The sequence below is a fragment of the Saccoglossus kowalevskii genome, chromosome 18 (assembly GCF_978046115.1).
Source record: "Saccoglossus kowalevskii chromosome 18, keSacKowa6.1, whole genome shotgun sequence".
Lineage (NCBI taxonomy): Eukaryota > Metazoa > Hemichordata > Enteropneusta > Harrimaniidae > Saccoglossus > Saccoglossus kowalevskii.
The window spans coordinates 24,700,032-24,724,616 of record NC_140658.1 but is presented as its reverse complement, the minus strand read 5'-3'; the positions used below and the strand labels follow the sequence as shown (position 1 = coordinate 24,724,616).

Sequence of the window (24,585 nt, the reverse complement as noted above, 5' to 3'; positions counted from 1 at the left end):
TTTTGCTGTCTCGTTTTCTTTTTTCCAATCCTTGGCGCCGTGTCGTTCTACGGGCTAAGTCTAAATATGGTAATTACGATATACACGCACATTTCTACATTCGCTTGGACTGTCTGGTTTCAATTTAACAGTCATTCAATTCGATGATTAACGAGCATCTTTGTACACAGTAATATAATTTATAATGTCTGTATATCCATATTTGCACCGTATTGCGTTCATATTATTTGCTCTTACCAATCCCATGATGGCATATTTTGTAATGTTAGGGGAACTGAAACCCATTTTGATTGAAGTAATGGTTAGATCATATTTTCACCAAATTATGGGGGCTAGAATCCCATTCGACACAACAGTGTATATCATCGCGTTTTGGGAACCAACCTATACTAAATTACCTTCTTTGTATTCATTATTCCGAAAATTGCGCACTTATCGTCTGTCGGGATTTCTGAAGTTGAGAAACAAAACGCGACAACTGTCAGTTTTCAGGCAGACCGGCACAGAAGACAAACATTGTATTCGTTTAGTTATCAGAAATGTCGGAAATATGTTGTACGCTACATGACAATATAATGTACTACTTATGTTACATAACGTTGACAGCGCTCTATTTACTTTCCAATTGTACGCAAAATACAGTGTACGGCTACATTCATAACTGAATTTAAAATTTCGATAAGAATATTGTTATCTTGTAGTTAGATTTGTCGTTAGCGCATTACAAAAACAATTACAAACGAACGAGAGTATGAAAAGAACACGTCTTTATTTTGAGTATAAATAGTATAAAAAGTCATAAAAGCTACTGACGTCTCAAATATATCTTTAAAGTAATTAGTCCCGTGTTATTTATATGTGGGTATGCGAGGCACTAACGTTTAATGAAAATCACGATCCGAAAGTCCAAATTCCTCAAAACCCCATCGCTTGAAACAAATTTTCTGGAAAACCCAATCCTTTATTACACATCATGATGGATTGGACCTATCTTTGCCGCATACCTCACATAATTTCAACATGGCAAAAAATGGAGACCTCTTGATCATTGAAAATGTCGAAAACGACTCCTTGCCCATTCTGAAACATAATTTATAGACTCCTTAGATGCCTTGCATACCCCGGCGCCGTTGGTAAGTTTCTACTAGTGAACCCCCGGGGTTACAAGTAAAGCTCGGTGACGTAAACTTAAGACGCCAATGGGGATCCGTGTTCAAATCTAATAACTAAATCTCGCTGCAAATACAACTTCTGAACTGCCCAATTCAATATACTGATCTTAGCGCACATTGTCGTCCACACTGAATGATTTGGTCAGTTTACCTTATTAGATAGCAATGCGTCAATTTTGTATGCAAGTCACGTATATACAACGTGTTGGTACCTCGTTAGATTTTACTGATAACACCACGCAATCATGTCATCTCCACAGATTGCCATGAGCTGATTACGTTACAGGTATACTGTCACTAGGTTCCATGATTTCGTTTTGGAGCGTCCACTTTTTCACACACCTTCCCCCATCCTCACTCTTCTTTCTACAGCGAAGGTTCGAAGCGTGCTCAAATTTTCTAATCGTTCATTTGTTTCCCAAAATCTTATCTGTTTACTTACCTGAAATATTTTTGTTAATACCCACATTGGCCCATAGCGGTGCTGGAGAGCGTCAAAGTCAAAATCTACTGTCAGTAAACTTGAAGTCACCTTCTCGTGCGGCATTATCAACAAACTTTTTTTTATGCGTTACTGTCGACTTTTACGAAAATTGTACATAATGGTACAATTATGTTTTAGTATGTTGTATGCAGGAAAACGTCAACGTTAAGATTCATTAATGGAAATCCACGTGAGTTGTCCGTTTCACGTCAACATATTACGGTTCACAGGGCTGAAGGCGCAAAATAGTCATGGCTACTCTGATCACCGCGATTGAGTCTTCGCTTGGTCTGATCGACTATAACACATGTACGGTTGATCTAAAATATAAATTTGACTAATGCATCAGTGCCCAGATGGGATTCCGAACTATAATTTACGATCGCATCATGTCAAAACAAAGAAATGGCGATTTACCTGGTGGGTGATCGCCGCGCCCGTCCTATTCGAATGATAACGATTCATATAACAACGCGTGTATAATATTTTGTTTTGTTTATATGAAATTGGAACACGAGCTGCACCCTTTAAAAACGGTGATTACTAGTAGTTTCTTCATTCATGGTAGACTAAATTGTCTTACCTGTAATATTTCAGCCACTTTCATTTCTAGTGTTTATCAAGTATCTTTTAAGTCGACAATGTCGGTTGACGCAGTGAGAAGAGCATAGTTGTCGTCGACTCGCCTGTCGAGTATGCATGTGCACGGTTTTGCGGATCCGTGGCGAACATCACACAAAGCCCTCAACGTTCAAAAGTATGCACTATTTGTGTTTAGGTGTTTTCAACTAAATAAAAAACATTAGTAACTAATTGTTCTAACAAATCCTATTGTCTTCATGCCATGAAACACGATGGGGATAACATTGTTATCGACACGTGCAATTTTATTATAATTCCCCGCATCCACAAGTGTAAGAGTTACATTTTAAAGCGCGGTAGTCGTCGCGCTACGCATGTGCGAGATATGTGGGTCTCATATAAACAAAGATGGCGACTTTGACTGTTGCGTAGATCAACGAGTACGAACTGACACGTTTCCAAGCTTTAATTAGGTAATTTTCATGTGATTGGAAGGTATCGAAGGAGTCACTGGCGGTAATCAGTGCAAGTCGCGCCCAGGTCAAACCTCATACTTGTGATTTTCATTTGAAGAGCGCATTGATTGTGAGAAAATCAATGTTTATCAACACAAATGTCGAACATGCGCAGCGCGACGACTACCGCGCTTTAAGCTAACGAGATCACCCAAGGCATGTACACTGTGACATGTGGATTAGATGAAGTTGCGTTTAAAAAGTTCCACGTTGTGTGTGCCAGATTGGTTTTCCGGTTCAACAACGGATTATCGTCAATGTTAAGTTTATACTCTGGTTATAAGTTGGGATGTTGTACGTTCTTTAGATGAATCTCATTGCGTCAGATTAGTAAATTTCCCAAATTATACAATTTTGTCATTTAGAGCGAACGTTAAAACACGTGGAACTGTGTTAAACGACTTGTTCCTGCCAACCAGTCACTGCACACGTCCACGAGCGCAAAACGTGAACAACTGCGACGGCATATTCTCAGAAATGACAGGCGCACTATACAGGGTTTTGCTCGCGGTTAAGATCGCTTGTGAGCTCGGTACGCCGGGCTGCTGTGAAACGCCAGTCGAAGAGCCGGCGAAAACAGCTAAAGTCGAGAAAATAAAACAAATTCAACTTTCAAGCAATCCTGAAAAAAAAACAAATTGATTTATGTTGTAGGGGTAGTTTTGTTCTGTCGAATCTCAACATCTAGTATAAAGTGCGGTTTTTGAGGGTTTTCTGCCGTTGTTTTCACCGGTGATGATTTTCAGGTGGTAAAAAAAGCCCGGATGTTTGCGTCCATGAATAGGAAACAATTAAAGCGCTCCCGATCGAACAATAACGATCGTTTTCCTGCGTATTATCTGTTGTAACTATAGCAACGAGCATCCATTGAAATATAACTTTCTGAACAAATCGTAACAAAACAGCATAGAAACTTGATTCATAAAATCGCTTTAACATTAATTTTATGTATTGTTACCACTGCCACACAGGGATTGACAATGGACTTTGAAGCGTAAAAATAGCGTTGAAGTTTATGAATTGATTCTGGTAAAAAAAACCCGGAAAGAATGGATTTTCAAAACTCAATTAAAGTGGAATGTATGGATAAATCAATGTAGTTTCAATTCTCATTCATTTCATGTGCTTCCTCGTTTTCTCACGTGATGCTGTGGGTGTATTTCGTAGCGGTATCAAGTTAGATTAAAATAAACAGTACAAACATTTGTTGGCGAGTTATTGGTTTATATTCCTTTGTTCTAAACAGGGCGGTTCTTACACGGACGTACTGTCACAGTGACAGATTATTTTGATGGTCATAGACATTACCTGTGTTGGCGTGAGTTGGTGACATTGTTTGCCTTCAGCATCTAACGCGATTAATTGAGTCGTACGGAACTAAACGAGTGTAACTATTTGTGCAACCGCCATTATTTTTATTTTCAATTTGAATTATGGTTATGAACATTTAATAAAACCTTTGAACATACAAATAAACATAGGTTTGTAATATGGTGTATATGACTAAATATGATAAGTATGTATATGAAAATGATAAACAATACAAAAATAAAAACATCCCCAAAAAGCAAAATGGCTTCCAGTCGGCCATTTTGATCCGACCATGAAAAATAATCATGAACATGTATCTCAACATAATATACGTGCCAAATTTGATTGAAAACCGACAAAGAATGATCGAGATACCACATTTTCAAAAAACAAAATGACTACTAGTCGGCCATCTTTGATCTGATTATGACAAACTAACATGTATTCCAACATGTATCATGTGTACGTGTGCCAAATATGAATGGAAATGGTTTATAATTCGTGGATATAAAGTAGTATGGTCAAAAGGCAAGATGACAACTAGTCGGCCATCTTTGATCTGATTGTAAAACATGTATAATATATGTATTAACTTAAAAATGACAAAGCATGGCATTATCCACTATGCTAAATTTTCAAAAAACAAAATCACTGCCAATGGCTGATCCGAACGTGAAACGAATCGTCATGGAAATGTATAACATGTATCATGTATGTACTAAATTTGAACAGAAACCAACGAAGCATGTCTAAGACATTTTCAAAAAAACTAAATGGCTTCCAGTCAGTCATCGGATACGGTTCAGAGTATTCTTAAATACGACTCCGAACGGGTGGACGTACAGACTTCGTTCGAACGGGGACTAATGAAGATGGAGTCGGTGACGTGACGTGTGTGATGGGAATTTCGGCTCCTATCTCTGCCCGGAGTAGAAACGGAACCTATTGAGTTGAGTGTAGTTACCCGAATAAGCTAACAGAAAAAACAAATTTAACGTCATGGTACCACGTGACGTATTTCGATTGTCCCACCACTACTACAAAAATCCCTATACCTCACTTACCCCCATCCACTACGGTATGAGTATTCGTTAAGCTGGCATCGGCGTACAGGATGTAACCAATGAGAAAGGTCAATAAGCGGTATTTAATCAGACATATTGCAAGATGCGCATTCCATAAAAAACAGCCCTATGACATATGATGTAACAGTTATAGCGTAACTTCTAAGAGGTTGCGTGATAGATAATCCTATTAGATAAGGCATGTGTAGCCTCGAAGCAAAATCACGAAATAGTAAGCTTATTCAGTAATCAATTGACATTATTTTACAAGTTTGCTGACTTTCGATAGTTGCACTTCAAAGCTTTGCGAGACCTAGGAACATAATTGCATCAAGTTTATCAACTTCTATGACTTCCGTTAAATGTTACAATTGTTTTGTGATTTGATAGCATTAATTGATAAATTGGTGAAGATGTAGACTACGAGTAAATTGATTATAGGTGGCAATGGACTAAATTTCTGCAGCAAAAAAAAAGTTCACCACACTCTGTGTAGATCGTTTGAATGGGATGTCGTGAGAGATTCAATTGGTTATTGTTTCAGGGTATTTGTGTAAATTGTCAAAAGTTTCCCTTTTCATTGTATAGCCCTGTACACACAGGCTTTCAACACGTGCTGAATTATGCAGGTAAAATAATTATGTAACCTGGACCAACTCGGCTCGAGCCGAAATTACGTTTTCAGTCGACGACCTTTTAATAATTATTATCTAAAATTCGTGTAAATAACTGCATTTTGTTCATTTAATTGAAATATGTCTTAGTTTTGAAATACAAATAGTATGCAGTTCCGGGAATCAATGTAAACTTTTTATGCTTCAAATTTACGTTCTGAAAAGAATCTTCCGAAATAATCCGCCCTAACGAGACGTACATTAACGGAAACCACAATGCATTCAATTTTATTGAATGTACATGAACACTAAATTATTGCGTAATAATATTTGTTGAAAGAATTACACAGAGATTTGTGGAAAAATTATACAGCATATCAAAACCGTTGCTGATGGTACGATATGGTATTTTGTGAAATTCAAGAAACAATACAAGAAAATATAGCATGTTCTCGCATAATTCGTCATTAAGGTAGAAGCCATGATTTTTGACAAAATTAAATGTCGCATGACAATGTTCGTTAGTTTATTATGTACAATCATGAAGCTAATGTCCCATTGTATAATGAAATAGCATTATTTTGTGTGTTTGAGAAACGTAACCAAATATTTTCTTGAAAATCGCTATTTTTAGAACAATTCCATAGAACACAATGTTAAAGAAAAATTGCATTTTTTGACACTTTTTAAAACACACAGATTTTTTTAAATATTTAAGAACAACAAAAAGTACTCCATCATTAACAATATATGATTTTTTTTCAGCCTATGTCATCAGGTTAGATTTTGAGATATTGCATAATATCTCTACCATAGGAACCTGTGGTAAAAGTGTTATAATAGTGTCAAAATGGCGACTTTCTACTAAAATACAAGAAAAAAAGGCTGGTGACCTTCAGCTTTCTTTAGGTCAATATTCTTATATTGCCTTGGAGTACAGTTTATCGCAAAATTAATAAATTCTGGGTATTTTTATTTCTATCTTAATCTATAAAATTAAAAGGTACAGACCGCCATGAAACACTACTCCGGTGTCCTCTGAATTTGGTAGACCAAGGGGTCACAAATAAAACTTGTTATCGTTTCAGCATGGCGGTCGATCGAAACTTTTAAATACAGTCAGAATTGTTGTCAAGTTTATATGCAATCTTCTATTACTGTCTGTGTATTATTTCCTCCAACAACCGACCCGAACGAGGCTGAGCGTTCAGGTGGACATAACTCAAAAGGGTCTCTGTAGGCACGCGCAAGAACGTCCAGACGAGGAGCATCAATCTAAACTTGGCATATCTACGTATGAACTCATTAGCGTGTTGGAATTCTGTGGCGCTGTTATCTTCCACATAATTACTTATCTCGTTTGACCTTGTTGATTGTGATGTATAATTACAACATTAATTGAAAGCGGGATTTCCGGTGACAAGTGTTATCCGACACGGTATTCGAATAATTATCCGGCGTTGTAATTTTTGTACTTGAAATTCGCGACTTGTTTGACATATCATAGTCCTTAAAAAACAAGGTCTATGGACACAGTAACGATGACACACATGTTGTTAATAGTATTTCAAATCAATAAAATATCATGTGAAATACAACTTATGTTTAATAGTGATGATATCAATTTCTACATTAGCTTTCCCCATTGTAAGTGACAATTTCACATATAAGTAGTAAACTGACACTCCTGTTTTTGTTTGGCTATATGTAATAACTTTAACAGAACGGGACATATTTCCAAAAAAAACTTTAATGTTCTGTATTTATACTAAAGAAAATTCGAGCAAATTACATTATATCGAATATCAATTATCTGTCATTTATAACAGAAATTCAAATTGATTAATGAATTATTTAACTGATTGATTGGTTTAATACAATACAATACAATACAATACAAAAGTTGCTATTTATATATCGACTTCGGGTATTTATATGTAATGAGAACTTATGAACGAGAGTGGCTGTGAAGACTCCGGGTGTTCATGGATCGATTTAATTTAGTCTGAATTAAGAAAAGTAAACTCCGACTTTTATATATATTTTCATTAACTTTTGTCAACGAGAATCAATAGTTGACAGAGTGAGTTACTGCTGAATACGAAGGTGCAAGTTCTGGATTTTCTGGATACGTGTAGGACGTAAAACGTACGCATTTGGTGTGTTGCCATACATCACGTATTACGCATGTGTTTGAAAAAAACAGTCTGGGTGCCTTTGAACTGAAGTGCCAGCGGTGTCATTGACGGTATGGTGAATACAGTGGAGTTGGTGGTCCTGTTCTTGCACGTGAGTAATTAACTCAACTTCACCACCCATGGCATTTCACCGGAAAACATTTCTTATTTATAGAAAGTTTATCTTTAATTATGCTATTAACAGTTCGGGATTTCTTCTTTTTAACTAATACAAATGTAGTTGCAATTTCGTAGTACTTATTAAGGTTTAGACAAAAACAACTTTCAAAGTTAATAGGTACAAACTAAGTGGAATAGGTCAAGGTGTGAAACAGCTAAAAACCTGAGCTGCGAACAGTAAACTACAATAAAGCGCGTACGAAATACCACATTTTCAAAAAACAACATCAGGCATGTCGGCATCACTTGAGTCGGCCATCTCAAGTGCTAGTTGCTCGTCTGTCACCAACACTATATCAAAATTCGGCTTTCGACGTTTTCGTTGTTTTGAAGACTATGACCCGAATAAAAATACAATAATTTCTCGATATGAAAAGAATGCAGAAAATGTTGTCTCGGTCTAATTTTGACCAAACTGCGATTTACAAAAAAATTTGACACTCGTGGGGGCAACATATATTCGAGAGTAACGTGGTTTTATGTGACAAATTCTGCGATTTGTTGATGAAATTAAAGTTAGGTTGAAATGTAGTAAAAAAACAGAACATACAAAAAATTCATGGGACATCATGGGTGCGCACATATTTCGAAAAGGGAATGTTTTGCATGACTTGTCATCCTACGTCACACAGCAGCATTTTGAGATATGAAAAAGTAATCGCACCATAGAAACCAATGTAAACATGTCAATTTTGACTATTTTCTATAACATTTTGATCACTTGTATTTTAAGAAATTGTCCGGTGACCCCATTGTTTCATGTTTGGTATCTTAGTGGCGTGAACCCATGATAATGAAAGTAGGATCTTGTATTGCTTCTTAAACCTTATTTGAAAAGCGTCATAAATAAAACAAAACAGGAAGTGAAATGGGCATATCATAGTGACGAGCAATTTATTCTACAATTTTATCTATTTATTTCGAGAATCACACGTATGCATTATCGACTTCAACACGATTTTTTTTTTTTGCTCAAAAGTACGAATTGTAAAATTGCGAACTCATTTTATTGATACATGTACTTTTATTGGTAAAGAATTGCATCGCAGTGGGATTAGTTTATCATAGCCATCAATATGTTGAAATGAGTTTAAACTGATCCGGCTTAGGCTGATCCTACTCGCACATGTATTGCAATCAGACAACCAGTTAATAAGCATACTGACATGGGCTTCTCTAGCTTCCCTTGTGCTATACTGCACTGGATGTAGATAGAAGAACACTTAAAACAATGTTTATAATTTGATTTATCTGATTTTATAATACTAGTATTTAAATATATATTGCAAATTGATGTTTGTGTCACAGTTACATGAATGTCAAATGTATGTCAAACATTTGGATCTGCTGAAATGAAACAATAACACATTTTTGAGTACCGTTAGCTTTCAATTTCCCCAAAATATTATTTTAATGGTGAATGCGTTATTGTCTTGACTTTCGCATTGTACGTGTGACTCGACTATTTTGATCACAATTCATGCCAAAGAGGGTATTTAAAAAATATATACCAGAATAAATGTTAGTACAACAAGATCTTGTATTACTATTGCGAGATGTCGGATTGTTATCGCGATATTGTATATTATCATGATGGGGGAGTTTAAAATTTCCAAATGTTTTAGCGTAATTCATAGTTAAAACAAATTCTTTCCATGAATGATAGGTTTGTTCGAGTTTTTCTTTGGTTAACACAAAGGTTGAATATTTTTTGGAAAGATAGGCAGTTCAGCAAAGTTGAAAATATGTCTTTGTGGAAACTTTCATGTGGCATCTAGAACGTGTACTCGTGACTATGGAAACACTGTGCACTTTTTAAGAGAAGAAATTAATGAATAAAACTCTCGATTAAATCCTAGGATTGACTTACGATTCGGATTAACATCTAACTACTGAGATGACGTTTGCCTGATAGTAAACAAAATCGAATGACTTTAAATGTCATTACGGATATATGGAATGAGTAAACGCAGAACAGAGTACAGAAATGACATCTACAGCGTGCATCCCGCATTTCACATTTACAGTATTACAGTCTCAAAATTCTCTAAGAGTACGCGTTATTTTCAATCGTATTAAATTCGAAGTCATTTTCTTTTTCTTTTATTTATTTATTTTTTGATGTGCCGCTCTTGATCAACTTTTTCTATCCTATCTATTGCCTGTAGGTCGTCATCGTCTATGAAGCTAAATCCCAAGGTAAGCTTTGGCAACACTGAGCATATTATTATTCAGTAGAAATCGATATTTGGAATAATAAAGACCGCGAAATTCTATGATAGAACGGGGTTTTGTTGAGTATAACCTAGCGTTGTAGTCAAAAGTGTATATGCTTAACATGTCTTATTGTATAAATATATGTGTCTGTTGTCGTGAGTGTTGTACATTCACGGGTTTCATCGTTGCGTTCAGTGAGTTACTGCAAGGACATTTAAATTTATTTATTTATGGTTTCCCATTTGCGTTATTTCGCACTAAATTAACGACATCAAACTTTTTTTTAGGTTTTCATTTAATGCGGTTAGATTTGACTGGATTAGATTTCCATAGCAGAGCGTGATTACTTTTTCAGTTTTATCCCATTCTCTTCTCTCTGAACAAGCACTGGAGTTAACAATTCGATATTTCATTGTGCTCACTGCGCATGTGTATCTATATTTGTCCTATGGTTACTTGGATGCGTCCAATTTTTAAGGTCATGTGCATTGCATATTATCATAGAAGGTATAATTACCGGGGAGTGTTCTAATGCCTGTGCGATTCAGGTTGGAAATTGGAAAAGTACAATCTAACCAAATCTGAAATTCAATTAAAAAACAAGCTTGAAAACTAAATTACTGTGGCAACTACTGAATATTTCGCTACAGTAACCATGGCAACGCATTGTAACTATTTCAAAAGTGGCTCCATGAATTTAATGAAATGTCAATAAAAGTAACGCTTGTGTGAAATGAAATCGAAAAGCTACACGTGACCATTTGCCATATTTAGTATAACCCCCCTCCCTCCCTTCCCAATCAACATCGCCACCACACTAACAGCTGCTGGGACCAGAAATACTAGAAATATCCTCGCACATATGTCTCTGCGAAGCCTATCAAAGTTAGCTGGAGAGCTGTTTTTCTTATCAGAAATGCGGTTTTTTTTTCTCATATATGTAATTTAGTCGTTTTCCTGTTTTTTTTTTATTTCAAATATTGGGACAAAAAAATATACTAGTATTTGTTTAATATTTTTGTTTGATGACCCAATTACATTATGATTAATCATAAACTAAAACTGTCGCTTTTGTAATACATTCTTGCAAATTTTTATATTATTCAATGGATGAAAACACTAATACAATCAATGCGCATGCGTATTAGGTGGCATCATTGTCTCGTTAACCATCAACGAATGGTGTAAGCATATTACATGTTCTCATTCGTATTGTACACTTACAATTTTTAGTGAAAACTTTGTTAGATCGAATAAAAAGCGTCGACAAATGAGACCTCTTTAATTTCTTTTATTGCGGCGTAACCCGGGCTCGTTATTCTTAATAGAACTTAAATAGGTAATCATGCAGTCGAACATTTGTGATATTCTGGTGCACGTGATACTCAGTTCGATCACTTCATCAGCAAGTAGCCTCGTTCACAGTTCCCTGTCAACGGCTCGCAGCACGCAACTACAATTATATTTTACAATATATAATTTCACGCCACCCAGAGTTAAATCATATTAAATAAAAATGCGATTAATACATATTTGAAGGGCTGTTTTAATTAGACTATAACACGATTATCTACAAATGGGATTGGGTATACAATGGCGGAATTGCCATACTAGAACATGTAATTCCTCGTGAAACTGAAACCTGCAAATTGTATACACCTGCCTCACCTCGTTTACCCCAGACCATTCGTCCGGGTGTTATCGCTATCGCCACGATAGCGATAACACCGGGACGAATGGTCTGGGGTAAACCTCGTTCAAATATACTTTATTTGTCAGAGTGGAACAGTTGGGGATTGTGGGAAACGTGCACTCATAGCTGTGACGGCGGTATAAAGGTGCGGTGGCGAAGCTGTGGTGACACGAGCAACTGCCCCGATGAAGAGAGAGTTGACTCAGAGCCATGTAATACGCATGCGTGTCCAGGTAACTCAACGCCATCTCTATTTTTCGGGTCAGATATGGATACTATATAATGGAACCCAGTTTCAGTCCTAAATTATACAAACTAAGAATATGTCGGTAATGTGACTTTTTCAACAATTTTAGTGACCGTTTAGTTATTCATATCTGGAGCGTATCCTGGAAACGGTCCTCGCCGCTACATATGTGGTTACATTCTTACGAATATCATTTGTTTTCTGTGTGTACAGTTAATGGGGGCTGGTCGGATTGGAGCTCGTGGTCAGACTGTTCAGCAACCTGTGGCGGCGAAGGAAACCAAACACGAAGTCGCAGGTGTAGTAATCCTGCACCAAGTGCAGGCGGTACCGAATGTCTGGGCGATGTTATAGAGAGTATGTCTTGTAATGAAGAACCATGTCCAGGTATTGCTATTTACTAGTATATTCAAAGTATTATCTCTTAAGTATCGTTCAGCCTTTTTTCAAGGTACATCCCGCCACAGTCGTGCTGCTGTGTCACGTTGGACATAGATTCCAAGCGACTCGTGTAATATACACTGTTCTTTTACAACACTTCACAACATCTATTTTGGGTTTTCATTTCATTTGTAGATTTCTCTTAGTTTAAACGCTTTCCAGTCCAATAACTTTGGCTGCAAAATGTTATTAATGAAAAAAATTGCTGTTATATGGTTTCTAAATTCCATTTAAAAGACAATATTTACCAATGTTAAGATTGCACAATGCCAAAAATAAATGCTTTGTCTTTTACAAGAATTCCAACGCGCGCTGCGTAACGACTGTAGCGTTTTAAAAGGCGCTGGTCGTCGCGCCACGCAATTTGTGTTGATAAACATTAATTTTCCCACAATCCAATTCGTTTTTGTTTATGTGGACGTAATGTGCATTAGATAACGACTTTGACTTTTGAAATTTAGCCAATACGTATCAGTCATTCCTGAAATTATGTATTTGAGCCTTACTCATGGATCTGTTTGGAATAATAGCAATTATTAGTAATAGTAACTCTCGAGACGCGTGACACTAGTAATTTAGATGATCCGGGTTCGAGTCAAATAGTTTGTGTCTACTGTCAAATGAAACAAGTCGAAGCTGAGATTCGATATAATACTTTCATGTTCTTTGGGGTATTTTCTATTTCAGTTAATGGCGATTGGTCAGTTTGGTCTGAATGGACACGCTGCAACACGGCTTGTCGCCAGTATCGTTACCGCACGTGTAATAACCCGGTACCTGCGCATGGGGGCGTCCTTTGCTTTGGTAAAGACACAGAAGAGCTCGAATGTCTGATAACTGAATGCCCAGGTGAGGTGCACATCAGTATTTAGATGTAGTATTCGGGGGAGTAGGTGTACAGGAGTATCTGAGCGTTAATATGTTCCCGTATACCGAAGTTTTGTTGTTGAAGTGTTGTCATTACACCGTACCCCTAATTAAAATAAATAAGAATAAATATTATTATTATACATCTGTCACCGTAACGCCATGAGTTACAGCGTGCCGTAATTTTGCGGTATTTTACGTGGGTATTTTCATCCTACCATATAAGGAAATGCGAATTCGAAATATGAAATGATTACGTGCGTAAAAGTCCTCTAATAATAAAAACAAACTTGGCTGCCACCAGGGTTTGACCGGACTCTACACAAAGTAGTTCGCTGATTCTGTTCTAAACTTTTTAGATTTCGGCATTCCCATGATGTATCCTTGGAAGGAAATATTGTATGTATGATAATAAGGTTATTACGAGGATACCTCAAAGTATGCACTCAGACAGTACGCCGTCGCATCGACCTTCACTGCGCGTCGGTCGATAATTCCGCTGTACTGTCTTCGTGCATACTTTGATGTATCCTCGTAATAACCTCATATTATCACAAGAGCTTGTATCATTATCGCAAGATGTCGTATTGTTATCGCGATATCTCGTATTATTATCACGAGATCTGGTGTTGCTTTTAACAATGGGAATTTAGTCCGGTCGCTCCTAAATTCAGCCCGTATTGCTAAATAATCATCCTAGTTGTTCAAAAAAATATCGGTTCACTGCTTTCAATAAGAGAAACTTGAGAGTTTTGTTTCAGTCGATGGCCAATGGGGAGCGTGGACCACACTGTCCTGTTCCACCGATTGCTTAGGCCATAAAATCAGAACGTGTGATCACCCTCAACCGCTCCGTGGTGGTGCAGATTGCGATGGCAACAACGAAGTTCTTGGGGCACCGTGCACTGGTTTTAACTGCGTTACCAACGGTAGGTAGTATCATTCGTGAAATTCAGCTTTGGGTGAGGGCGCTGTGCATGTATAAATCGGTACTTCATAGTTCCGATGCAATTAAACTATTACTAAAAGTGATGCGGGAATAACCAATCTCCATGTTTTTGAGTGAAAGTTTATTGTTAATCGATTGATTTTTTGAATGGCCGTCACGAACAAATCTGTAATTAGTGGTCAGTGGTCAGTTTGTCGTTTTCAATTATTCATAGGGGCTTGGTCTCACTGGACCGAGTGGACTTATTGTTCGCAGACTTGTGGACGTGGCACAGAGACCAGGAGCCGAACTTGCTCCAATCCATCCCCTGCCAATGGTGGGCACCTTTGCCCAAATGACGGCGCTGCGGACGAAGTTCGTGATTGCGTGTTAATGTCCTGTCCACATATTAGTACGTATTTATTTAACTAATAATACATAAGTCGTGTTGATACACACTGAAATTAACAATGATCCTAGAAACTGTTCCTAACTGGCATTTTAACGATATTGTCATTCTTTATTTCCGATATTATTAAGGCAATGTCGGTCCACAGGAAGAAAAGCAGGACAATACTGACTCACCGGACTTCGTAGCTATTCTTGCCGGTGTTTTTGGTACAGCTGGACTTATTACCTTCTCGTTATGTCTGGGACTTTACATAAGACGATATCAGTTACGAGGACAACGAGACAGAGCTGTTGTAAGTTATTTTTTGCTTAATAGTTTTATTGGTTTATTGTGTTCATGTAAGTGAGAAAATAATAAATCATTTTCGTCTTTATTTACAGGAAGAACGAGAACGATCAGTAGTATATCAGGAGGCGATTGAGCTCAGCGTCATACCAGTACGTATTTGTTTGTTAATCCGTTTATTTCTTTGTTTGCCTGTTTGTTTGTTTGTTTGTTTGTTTGTTTGTTTGTTTGCTTATTGTAGTTGTCATTTTTGGTTACAAAATACTTTTTATGTTCTCACAGACTGGCAAGGTTTCTGGAGTTTCTGCAGTTGAACTGAGAAAACAAAGAGAGTTGAAGGCAAAACTGAAGAGTAAGAAACGTTATGGCGAGAAAACACCGTTAATGGTACGTGTGTGGGGAGGCCTTTGATTGGTCTGAACGTACAGTGTCATGGCACTCATCCGGGTTCATCCGATGGGCTATAAAAAGTTGACTTAATTTTATAAAATGAATTTAATGACAGTATATGGATCAGATTGTTACTATTCAATTACCTTCGTGAACAATTTCCGTCAGGCTTTTACATCGAAATGTGTAAGCTTAGATGTAGATAACAGAGTATCCCGCCAACATTACAGCATACTACGGGAACCCGGTTATCCATATGTTTATTCTCAGATCACAAATGAATTATTAGTGGTCTGAGGTTTATCTAACGTCTTTGTATGCCATTACATTTCAGTTTTCTTCGCGTTCAAGTTCAGCTTCTAGTAGTTTTACGTGCACTGTATCGTTTACGGACTTGTCGGAGGTAATCATTGAACTAATACGTACTACGATTTTGGGTGGAGCTCTCATATATATACGTTTTATCTCTGGTCTTGTATTAAAGACGGGTGTACAAGCCTTCTTGTATATTTTAAGTCTCATTTGTAACACATACCAGTACCCACCTACCTACCATTCGGCAGTAAATTCATTATACGTATCAGTATATCAAAGGTGTATGAGATAAAGGTATGCAACTGGTGTAATATGCGTCAAAGCTCATTCGAAATCACGCGATTTGAGAGATGATCACAAAATTGTTACATCAGACTTATACAAACGTACATTTCTATAAATACTAAATACAAGTGAGCCTGAGAAAGAAATGCGGGGAAGTTTTGTCCGGGGAACGTTTCCCCAGGACAGCGTTATGTCATCCGATTATCCATATAAACTAGTGCGGAATGAATTCTACATCACAGTTGCATACCCTTATTGTCGTTAATCCTCTCTGCATTACTAGTACATGTACTATGATATCTTTAGGTTGGAACCATGGGGTCGGCAGACTTTGGTTCGAGTACCAGCAGTGCGGCTTCCTGGAAAGATTCACACCTCGTGGTGGGACAGTCGCATCAGGTAAAGGTCAGTTTATATGGACTGTATAGGGGTTTATATGGTTGTATACGTCACTTTGAGTTCACGACTGTAGTCTAACTTTAACTCAACCTCGTTTGTGTACAGAAACGGTGTCATGCCACGAACCGAGCACTAAACGTTCTACGTTGATAAGACCCGCACCACTGTACCGTGTATTTATATGGGCTTTGCGCAAGCTGTTGTGGAACGTCGGTCGACAACAGCTAAAGTCGAGAAAACACCGCTAACTCAACAAGTAATCCTGAGCAACCAAGACATTTGGTGTCTCAAATAACATAAATAAAAGACAGTGATTTACAACCAAGCAACGATCAAATCACTAGCACAAGAATATTCTTTTTTAATCATTTCAACCACTACTGTTTTTTATTAATACTCTTGGAACTATGTTGAAGTAACACATTTTCAGTAACTAGACTAGCATATTTGTTTTCTTGTTTGTTTTTTTACTGCAAAAACGGTAACGTTTCATTGCAATGCATTATTCGTATTATTGCGAATCAATGCATGGGTGGGTGCCAATTAAATGGCAAGTGGTAATTTTTTGGTTCCATTTTTCTAGACAGCTCCAGGAAGTGTATCCAGAAAACGAGGTGGCGCTTTTGAAGTTTCACGAGACCGAGTGGTCTTGGTAAAACCCCTGTCTGATGGAAAATATGGGCAAGTATGGACGGCCAAGGTATGGGGTATATATGGAAACGACGGAGAGACCATGGTCGCTGCAAGGGTACTGCGGAAGGATACGCCACAACATGTCATACACGGTTTACTTCATCAGCTGATGTTGCTGTCACAGATAGATACTCATCCTAATATTGCTACGATGATTGGATGCTGCACTACATCCGGTGAGAATTGTGGGTAGCGTATTTGTATTAGTCCGGTTTGTTTTGTGATATTAATATCACATGCGTTATATATTTCTAGCCACCATGCCGTCTTAAAATATCACCTGCTTTGCGTACTTGTCTATGTCCTTGTAAATTGTAGGCATTCCAAACCAAATTCTATTAGTTAATATTCATTTAGATGTGTGAAAACGAAGATTTATTCATGTACGCTGTGTAAAACACGCGGGAGGAACACGTTTCCCCAAAAATGAATGTATCTGCGTGTTCGTTTTCAGAACCATATTACTTTATGACGGAGTACGTCAAAAATGGTGATTTGCAGTCCTTTTTAGAGAACAATTATCCTGGTGATACAAGTAACCAGAAAACGCTCAAGTCGCGTGATCTCATTACTATGGCACTCCAGATTGCCAGGGGAATGGCGTATCTTGCAAACAAAAGGGTGAGTCAACTCGTAGCTTTTATATCATCCTTGTTGTATTATAGTCTGACATGTCGGCGTACACGTAGTAGCGCCCTCGCCGGCCAAACGGGTTTGGAGCACCGTGGAGGCAACTCACGCGACTCGTCAGGCTACCTTTGTATAGACTGCATCTGACAAGCCGGGTGAACGGAGGTTACGCCATGACGGCTAAATAATGTGCAGCTCCCTCATGCTTTCCGACTATCACAAATTATTTTATTCTTGGACTACTTTTTTTAAATATTTTTCAGGTGATTCATGGTAATCTTACCACTAGCAACGTTCTTCTTGATGATGACATGGTGTGTAAATTAACCAACATTGGAAGAGTTGAGAATCCCGTGACACAGGCGCCAATGAAAACAGACGTACGTACAAACCTGCGCAAAATTGGTTGATAGAGGGCATAGTTTTCGTTTCACCAGTGCTGGAGTAGGCAGTAACGCAATTAGGATATGGATACAGTCGTTTCTGTTATTACAATTAGACTACGGAGAGGGCCAGTGTATTTCCGGGTGATAGGGCTAACCAAATACTAAGAAAATAGTAAATGATATTCGTGGAAAAAGACAATATCTACACTCACGGGAAAAACATGTAACGCAGTCATAATATTATCCCCTTATACTTGAACATTCCAGAGAATGTGAAGATAGGAGACTTAAATCCAACCGTCTAAAATGCTAACATATAAAGTGTCATGACAACACATTTTATTAAAGTCATTAAAGAGGGGAGTCGTCACCTGCGCATGCGTCAGATGGTCACAGCGTGTCATTGTTTACAAACAAGCGTCTACCCATAAGCATTTGCGTTTTTAGCTTGTGTTGTTATTGTCGCTTGGGACTCAATTCCCGCGCGTGCGCAGGTGACGACCCTGCCGCTTTAATTATTGTTTAAATGTGTGGACTGGGACAATGATTTGAGATGTGTCTTAGATTGATAGAAACTGTCACGTAACAGCAATGGCGCCAATAACGAATGATCTAACTGCAGATTGACTTCGTTTAATGTCAGCGTGTTTTTGTTTGTTTTTATTCCCGCAGGACAACCTACGCTGGATGTCACCTGAAACGATTCGGACTGCTCGCTACACGACGTACAGTGATGTGTGGTCATTTGGTATCGTGCTATGGGAGATTGTTAACTTCGGTTCGTATAGTACCATACATTGCCAAGTGTTGCTTGGTTAGTTTCGATGTTTGCGTGCATTTTTCCTCTTGATACTAACACATTTTGTTGATGTGTTCTTTTTTGGTATTGTCTTAGGTGCCACGCCGTACCCAGGTGACTCGAACAGTAAAGTTATAGCACGAGTGGAAAGAGGAGAGGTAATGGTAAAACCAAAACATTGTTCACAAGAACTGTAAGTATCACCAAACACATTATTCATGTTCTAGCTGTTAAATTTGCATGAAAACGTCAGAATATATCATTTTCGTTATTAAAATAATGGATCTGTGCATCATTGGCGTCAAGTCTGATATTAAAACACCGACTGCAAATCTCATACAAGATTATTCCCAGCACTGAAACACAGCTCATACAGTGCCCTTTGCGATACATTTTAATAAAACGTTTGTTTTTCTAACTGTCAGATACTACGTCATGACTCGGTGTTGGAACGATAGCCCCACACGACGACCAACATTCAATGATTTAATGAGGACATTGGATGATATGACAAACGACATTGAAAATACAGTAAGTAAAATTGATAAAAAAACAGGTGTGTTTTTGAAGAAATCTTAGTGACTTTGAAAATAAACGAAATAATAAGTACATGGTTTTCTTTCAGAATTATATAACAGTAGAAGACTTCGTCAAAGACGAAAGTAGCGGTATTGACTCACAGTCAAAATGCATACCATCAGTTGACGTATAGGTGCACTTCCCTGAACGTCAGTCGAAAAGCCTTTACCAACATCACGTGACTTCACGCTTTGCATGCTATGATATTGCTTGTATTCGTTTATTTCACAATTTACAATATTGCTGTAAGACAAAAAACGACTAAATAGTTGTATATATATACTCGACGTGGAAATATGAAAGTTATATTATAGATAAAGCTGCACGTGACAATGACATTGGGGTTTAAAAGGTGCTGGTCGTCGCTATCACATGTGTTCGAGTGCTCAAGTTTAAGTTAATTAGCAATGAATTTGACTCACATACGCATGTGTACGAGTTTCATGTAAAACGCACGCATGTGGGTCCCATACGACGCATGTAACATACTAGTGCATTGTTTTTTACAAGAAATTCAAGCGACTATAGCGCTATAATGATTATGGCACGACATAAACAGCATGTGTATAACATGACGGGGATTAAACCTTGTATCAACATGTCATCGCTCGAGTAGTTTAGCAGGAGACGAGTAAGTATATGTACTCTCAAATTATTGAAGTTTGTTTTCAGACGATTTTTTGTTATTCTCTGTTTTTTTTTTTTTCATTTTATTTGTTTTAAATTTTGACTGAATGAAGCTGAATAAAATTACAAAAAATGTAGTGTGTCCAACAACTCATGTTGAACAATAACTTTAACCAATATGATTTTACTTGGTGAAAAGACTGTATTTTTCTGCATAAAAACGAAAGAATTTCACAATGTCAAAATTGTCCTTTTCGTAGTGTTGAGAGGAACGATTGAATCGTATTGCTTCATATAGCTACTTGTAATGCATGATCAGTTACGATACAAGCTGTAATAATAGTGTTGATATTATAATAAATTGTTTGATGCTCAATTTACCGTTGTGTGTGTTTTTGTTTTTGTTTTGAATAAAATAGACAACACATGTAGTACCAGTAAATATAATACCGGAATTGGTAGCTAATAAAAATTAAGATGCAGTACTAACAAAGAAATACCGTTTTTATCCGTTGACTATTTTGAATAATTAATAGCACCCTCAATTGTGATTGGTAGTCGAGTCCACTGATTAACGAAGTGGTTGGCCCGAAGTTTGGAGCGTGATCACTGACATCACGTGACCGAGGAAAATGTTCGTAAGCAACTCATCTTTGTGGATGGTGGTCTCGTGCGCTTCGTACTACACACTGCACGCACGGACACGACTGTAAGTTTATACAAAACCCCAGACCCAACACACCCGGCCCCGTGCCTGGCTGACGTATGGCAGCAGTTTTCATAATGAAAAAAAAAGCAAATATGCCGGGAGTACTGAGTTGACAATTGGAATATGGAACGTTGCTTATGCCGGGCGCTTATGACGTGCGCAGCACAATAGCGACGCGCGCGTACAGATGCACTGAGAACCGCATTTGCAAGATGCGTACACGTGCAAGTTAACTGTATATAATTGGATTGGGGTTGGTGATAATGGCACATTTATGTAATTGAGTGCTATAATTCAATATACAGCATGGGACACTCTTGGTCGGACTTCGCGGGCAGCAGTCCTAACACGGCGTCTTCAGGCGGTGCCGATGGAATAGACGAGACGTTAGATCTCTCTCTGAATAGCAATGTCTTAACAGAGATTTACAAGTATACGATGGAGGGTAAAAGCGACGAAGTGAACGATCTGTTGAAGAAATGCCCGTATGTGGATCTTAATCAGGTTGCGTATGTCCACACCTTTTCACTCCACCCACTTCCCTTCTCTGGCCGCGTGGGGAGGACCCCCGTCTTTGTACTTCATGCCGCCGCGGCACTGAAACGCCGAGACATCATGCACCTTCTCTTACAACACGGCGCGGACCCCAATGTGACTGACATCGCGGGACAAACGGCGCTTCATCTGAGCACAATGCCGTGCCCGGGAAGTCAGTATTGTCTTTTACCGGCTTCGAATGAAAGCAAAGATTTGGTGTCTCTACTCTGTAGTAATGGCGCCAATGTTCACTCCAAAGACATTATGTTGAGATCTGCCGTCCACAAGACAGCGATGTACGGGTTATTATCATGTATGCTATTCCTCATCAACGAAGGCTCGGACGCTGATGCCCGGGACTGTGATGACGTCACTCCATTAATGCTCGCTGCTGAAAGCGGACAACTAAAAACTATGAGAGCACTTCTGAAGCGCGGTAAGAAATCTCCAAACCCTAACTCCTGAACAAATATTTTAAAAATACTACGTGTGGCGGTGACGCAATACTGTGTATGAATGTCAGTGTTGATGATCGGACAGAAACTGCGCAAGCAGTCGTTTGTCATATTGCACATAAATACTCCGGTCACGTGATGAATAGAAGATAGGAGATACTGTATAGCAATCCGTGTAGTGTCGAGAAGAATAACAATCACTCTGACTTACTTGAATTTGTTATTTGTTATGGCTGTCAATTATCAGTCGCCAATAGACCATTTTCAGGGGCGGGTCTAGGATTCTGGAATAGGGGAGCCGATAAGTTGGCCTAAGGCCAAGTTCGCGAGCGCCGATGGCGCGAAGCCCTGTTAGTTGTTAAAAATAGCTGAAATAGGGGGGGCGGCCCCCTCCTAAATCCGCCAATGATTTTCCGTTCACTACAAGATCCCGCGTTATGCGTGAAAATCGAATGTAAAACAGAACAAAGGTCGCAGTGGCGTCAAAACATCGCCAAATGCGAAACTATACATATTGATGTTGGTCAATTTTGATAAAGTAATGGCATCATATACACCTCCGAAAGATCGACATTCCGACAGTGAATTATAAAAAATACAAGTGCAAAATTAAATAGTTTGACTTTTGTGGCAGACTGTTTCCCGCCTCAAGTGTCACGGCGAACCAAGCAACAAGGGACGTCGCGAACCAGCGAAACGTCCAGTCCGCACATTTCACGCATTACGCGAGATCTCGCTTTGAACAGAAAATCACCTGTTGACTAATGATTTATTTTATGTTATTCAGGCGCTAATGTGAGAGCGAGAACGAAATCAAACCAAACTGTGCTGCATCATGCTGCCATGTTGTCGACGGGGTTGCGAAGATATCGCAGTAAGTTGTCGGCTGTGTCAATTTTAATGGAACATGACGTAAGTAAATGTTGCATAAACACTGAGTTGGGTGTATAGACACTGAGTTTTTTTTTTGGGGGGGGGTCTTTTTCGGCAGATGGCGCACTTGACTAAACTAAACAGCATGGTTCTCTTACCTAACGCATGTTAACCACGTGTGCCATAAACATTACCCAAATTCCGGGCAACTCTTTGACTGTCACATCACCTGGTTTAAACCCTGCGATACGAGAAAACGGAACGGAAACACTCCCAATTTATTTCTATTTGCAACGTTTCACCAGAATGTTTTCCAGGATAACGTCCCAAAATATAACACTTTTCTTCGGAAATCATCATGAACACTCGTTTGGCCACGATCCGAAATGGGCTTTGGGCGTCCGAACATTTAAGATTCGGCGGATCTCGTATATGATTTAATATACAGAATATGTAAGTCATTGTTAATACTCCTTAACCACAGACTGTACAGTGCATGTCTTAACTAACATCGGTATTTTATGTCTATCCACCAGGTTGACGTCAACGCGCAGGACGATGCAGGACAGACACCACTTCACATCGCGGCAAAGCGACGTGATTACTCCGTCATTCGATACTTGATTAAATACGGGGCTGATCTGGGAATCAGAACCAGACAAGGACGTACCCCTTTCTACGAATTCTTAGACGGACTTAATCTGAAGCTAACCAGCAACGCTGTTGACGTACACATGGCGCTGATACTCTTTCTGCAGGATACCGCTCGTCCTGGTCCATTCACTGACAGTGAGGGCGTCACACCAAGTTGTTTCGCTGAAGATGCTATTGTGTCTGAGTTCCAACAGAAAGTGATAGACATTCTTCTTGAATCGGAGAAGAGTACGTTTTCGCTTCAGTTCTTATGTAGGTTGACAATAAGGCGTGCCCTAACACAGCATCGTATGGACAGGGTCAACGACCTGCCGTTGCCCACGTCATTGAGAGAATACATCAATTCAACCACGGCAAGTTGGGTTACTGGAGACTTATTGGAATTATTTTCCGAAGAAGTCAGACAACAATTAAGGCTTTAAGATCAAGAACGACATATAAAGACAAATATTTTTCTATATTTTGTATGTATATTTTTTTAATAAAAGTGGGCATGACTCGTGTGAATGAATCATGTGAAAGTTCACGAGATATATTTATAGTCGTATGTATTTTCTACGATAAAGACTTTCCGTTCTCGACATAGGTAAATTCTCTCGTCTTTATGGAGGAAAAACAATATTTTTACCAAGTAAAATCATATTTATTCAAGTTATTGTTCATACATGAGTTTGTGAACACACTACATATTTTATAACTTCATTCAGCTTCTTTCAGTCTTAATTCAAGACAAATGAAATAACAAAAATATCGAAATATACTAAATTATGTTTGGTCTCTAATTAATATTCCCGCAAAACCAGTAATTATTAAAATTAATATTGGTATGCATATGGAGTACACTTTTTATGAAATATTTAAACATATTTCTGAATTCACTTTTCAAAATCAATTATTTGGGGTTTTGGGCCAAAAAACGAAAGAATTTCACATGTTGAAAACGGAAAGTCTTTATCGTAGTGTATTTCTTTATATAATATATATCCGCACACACAATTGTTCCCATAATTACTAAAAGTGGGCAAGGTTGCAACACTGTTAATTAGTTTATATATCCGTTGAAAT

General features: G+C 38.2%; 2 protein-coding genes across 2 annotated transcripts; both read left to right on the top strand.

Moving 5' to 3' along the window:
• Nucleotides 1-7,865: 7,865 nt before the first annotated feature.
• On the top strand, nt 7,866-20,491 carry LOC100366522 (uncharacterized). Its single transcript, XM_085493029.1, has 18 exons — nt 7,866-8,031; nt 10,268-10,298; nt 12,096-12,242; nt 12,470-12,643; nt 13,385-13,546; nt 14,326-14,493; nt 14,728-14,904; nt 15,033-15,196; nt 15,285-15,341; nt 15,472-15,576; nt 15,914-15,982; nt 16,486-16,584; nt 17,162-17,447; nt 17,726-17,892; nt 18,165-18,281; nt 18,960-19,065; nt 19,183-19,279; nt 19,512-20,491. The coding sequence occupies exons 1-18, from the start codon at nt 7,993-7,995 to the stop codon at nt 19,663-19,665; spliced, it is 2,319 nt and encodes a 772-aa protein (XP_085349155.1). The 5' UTR covers nt 7,866-7,992; the 3' UTR covers nt 19,666-20,491.
• An 816-nt stretch (nt 20,492-21,307) lies between these two features.
• On the top strand, nt 21,308-23,942 carry LOC102803816 (ankyrin repeat domain-containing protein 61-like). Its single transcript, XM_006820161.1, has 3 exons — nt 21,308-21,974; nt 22,781-22,905; nt 23,403-23,942. Exons 1-3 carry the CDS (start codon nt 21,308-21,310, stop codon nt 23,940-23,942), a joined length of 1,332 nt encoding a protein of 443 aa, XP_006820224.1.
• The last annotated feature ends 643 nt before the right edge of the window (nt 23,943-24,585 follow it).

Bases quoted from the DNA above. Each gene is read 5' to 3' on its own strand.
- LOC100366522 (XM_085493029.1), top strand. From the start codon at position 7,993: ATGGTGAATACAGTGGAGTTGGTGGTCCTGTTCTTGCAC. The intron at 8,032-10,267 runs GTGAGTAATTAA...TATTGCCTGTAG, and splicing joins TGGTGGTCCTGTTCTTGCAC to GTCGTCATCGTCTATGAAGC. The intron at 17,448-17,725 runs GTGAGAATTGTG...GTTCGTTTTCAG, and splicing joins TGGATGCTGCACTACATCCG to AACCATATTACTTTATGACG.
- LOC102803816 (XM_006820161.1), top strand. From the start codon at position 21,308: ATGGGACACTCTTGGTCGGACTTCGCGGGCAGCAGTCCTAACACGGCG. The intron at 21,975-22,780 runs GTAAGAAATCTC...TATGTTATTCAG, and splicing joins GAGAGCACTTCTGAAGCGCG to GCGCTAATGTGAGAGCGAGA. The intron at 22,906-23,402 runs GTAAGTAAATGT...TCTATCCACCAG, and splicing joins CAATTTTAATGGAACATGAC to GTTGACGTCAACGCGCAGGA.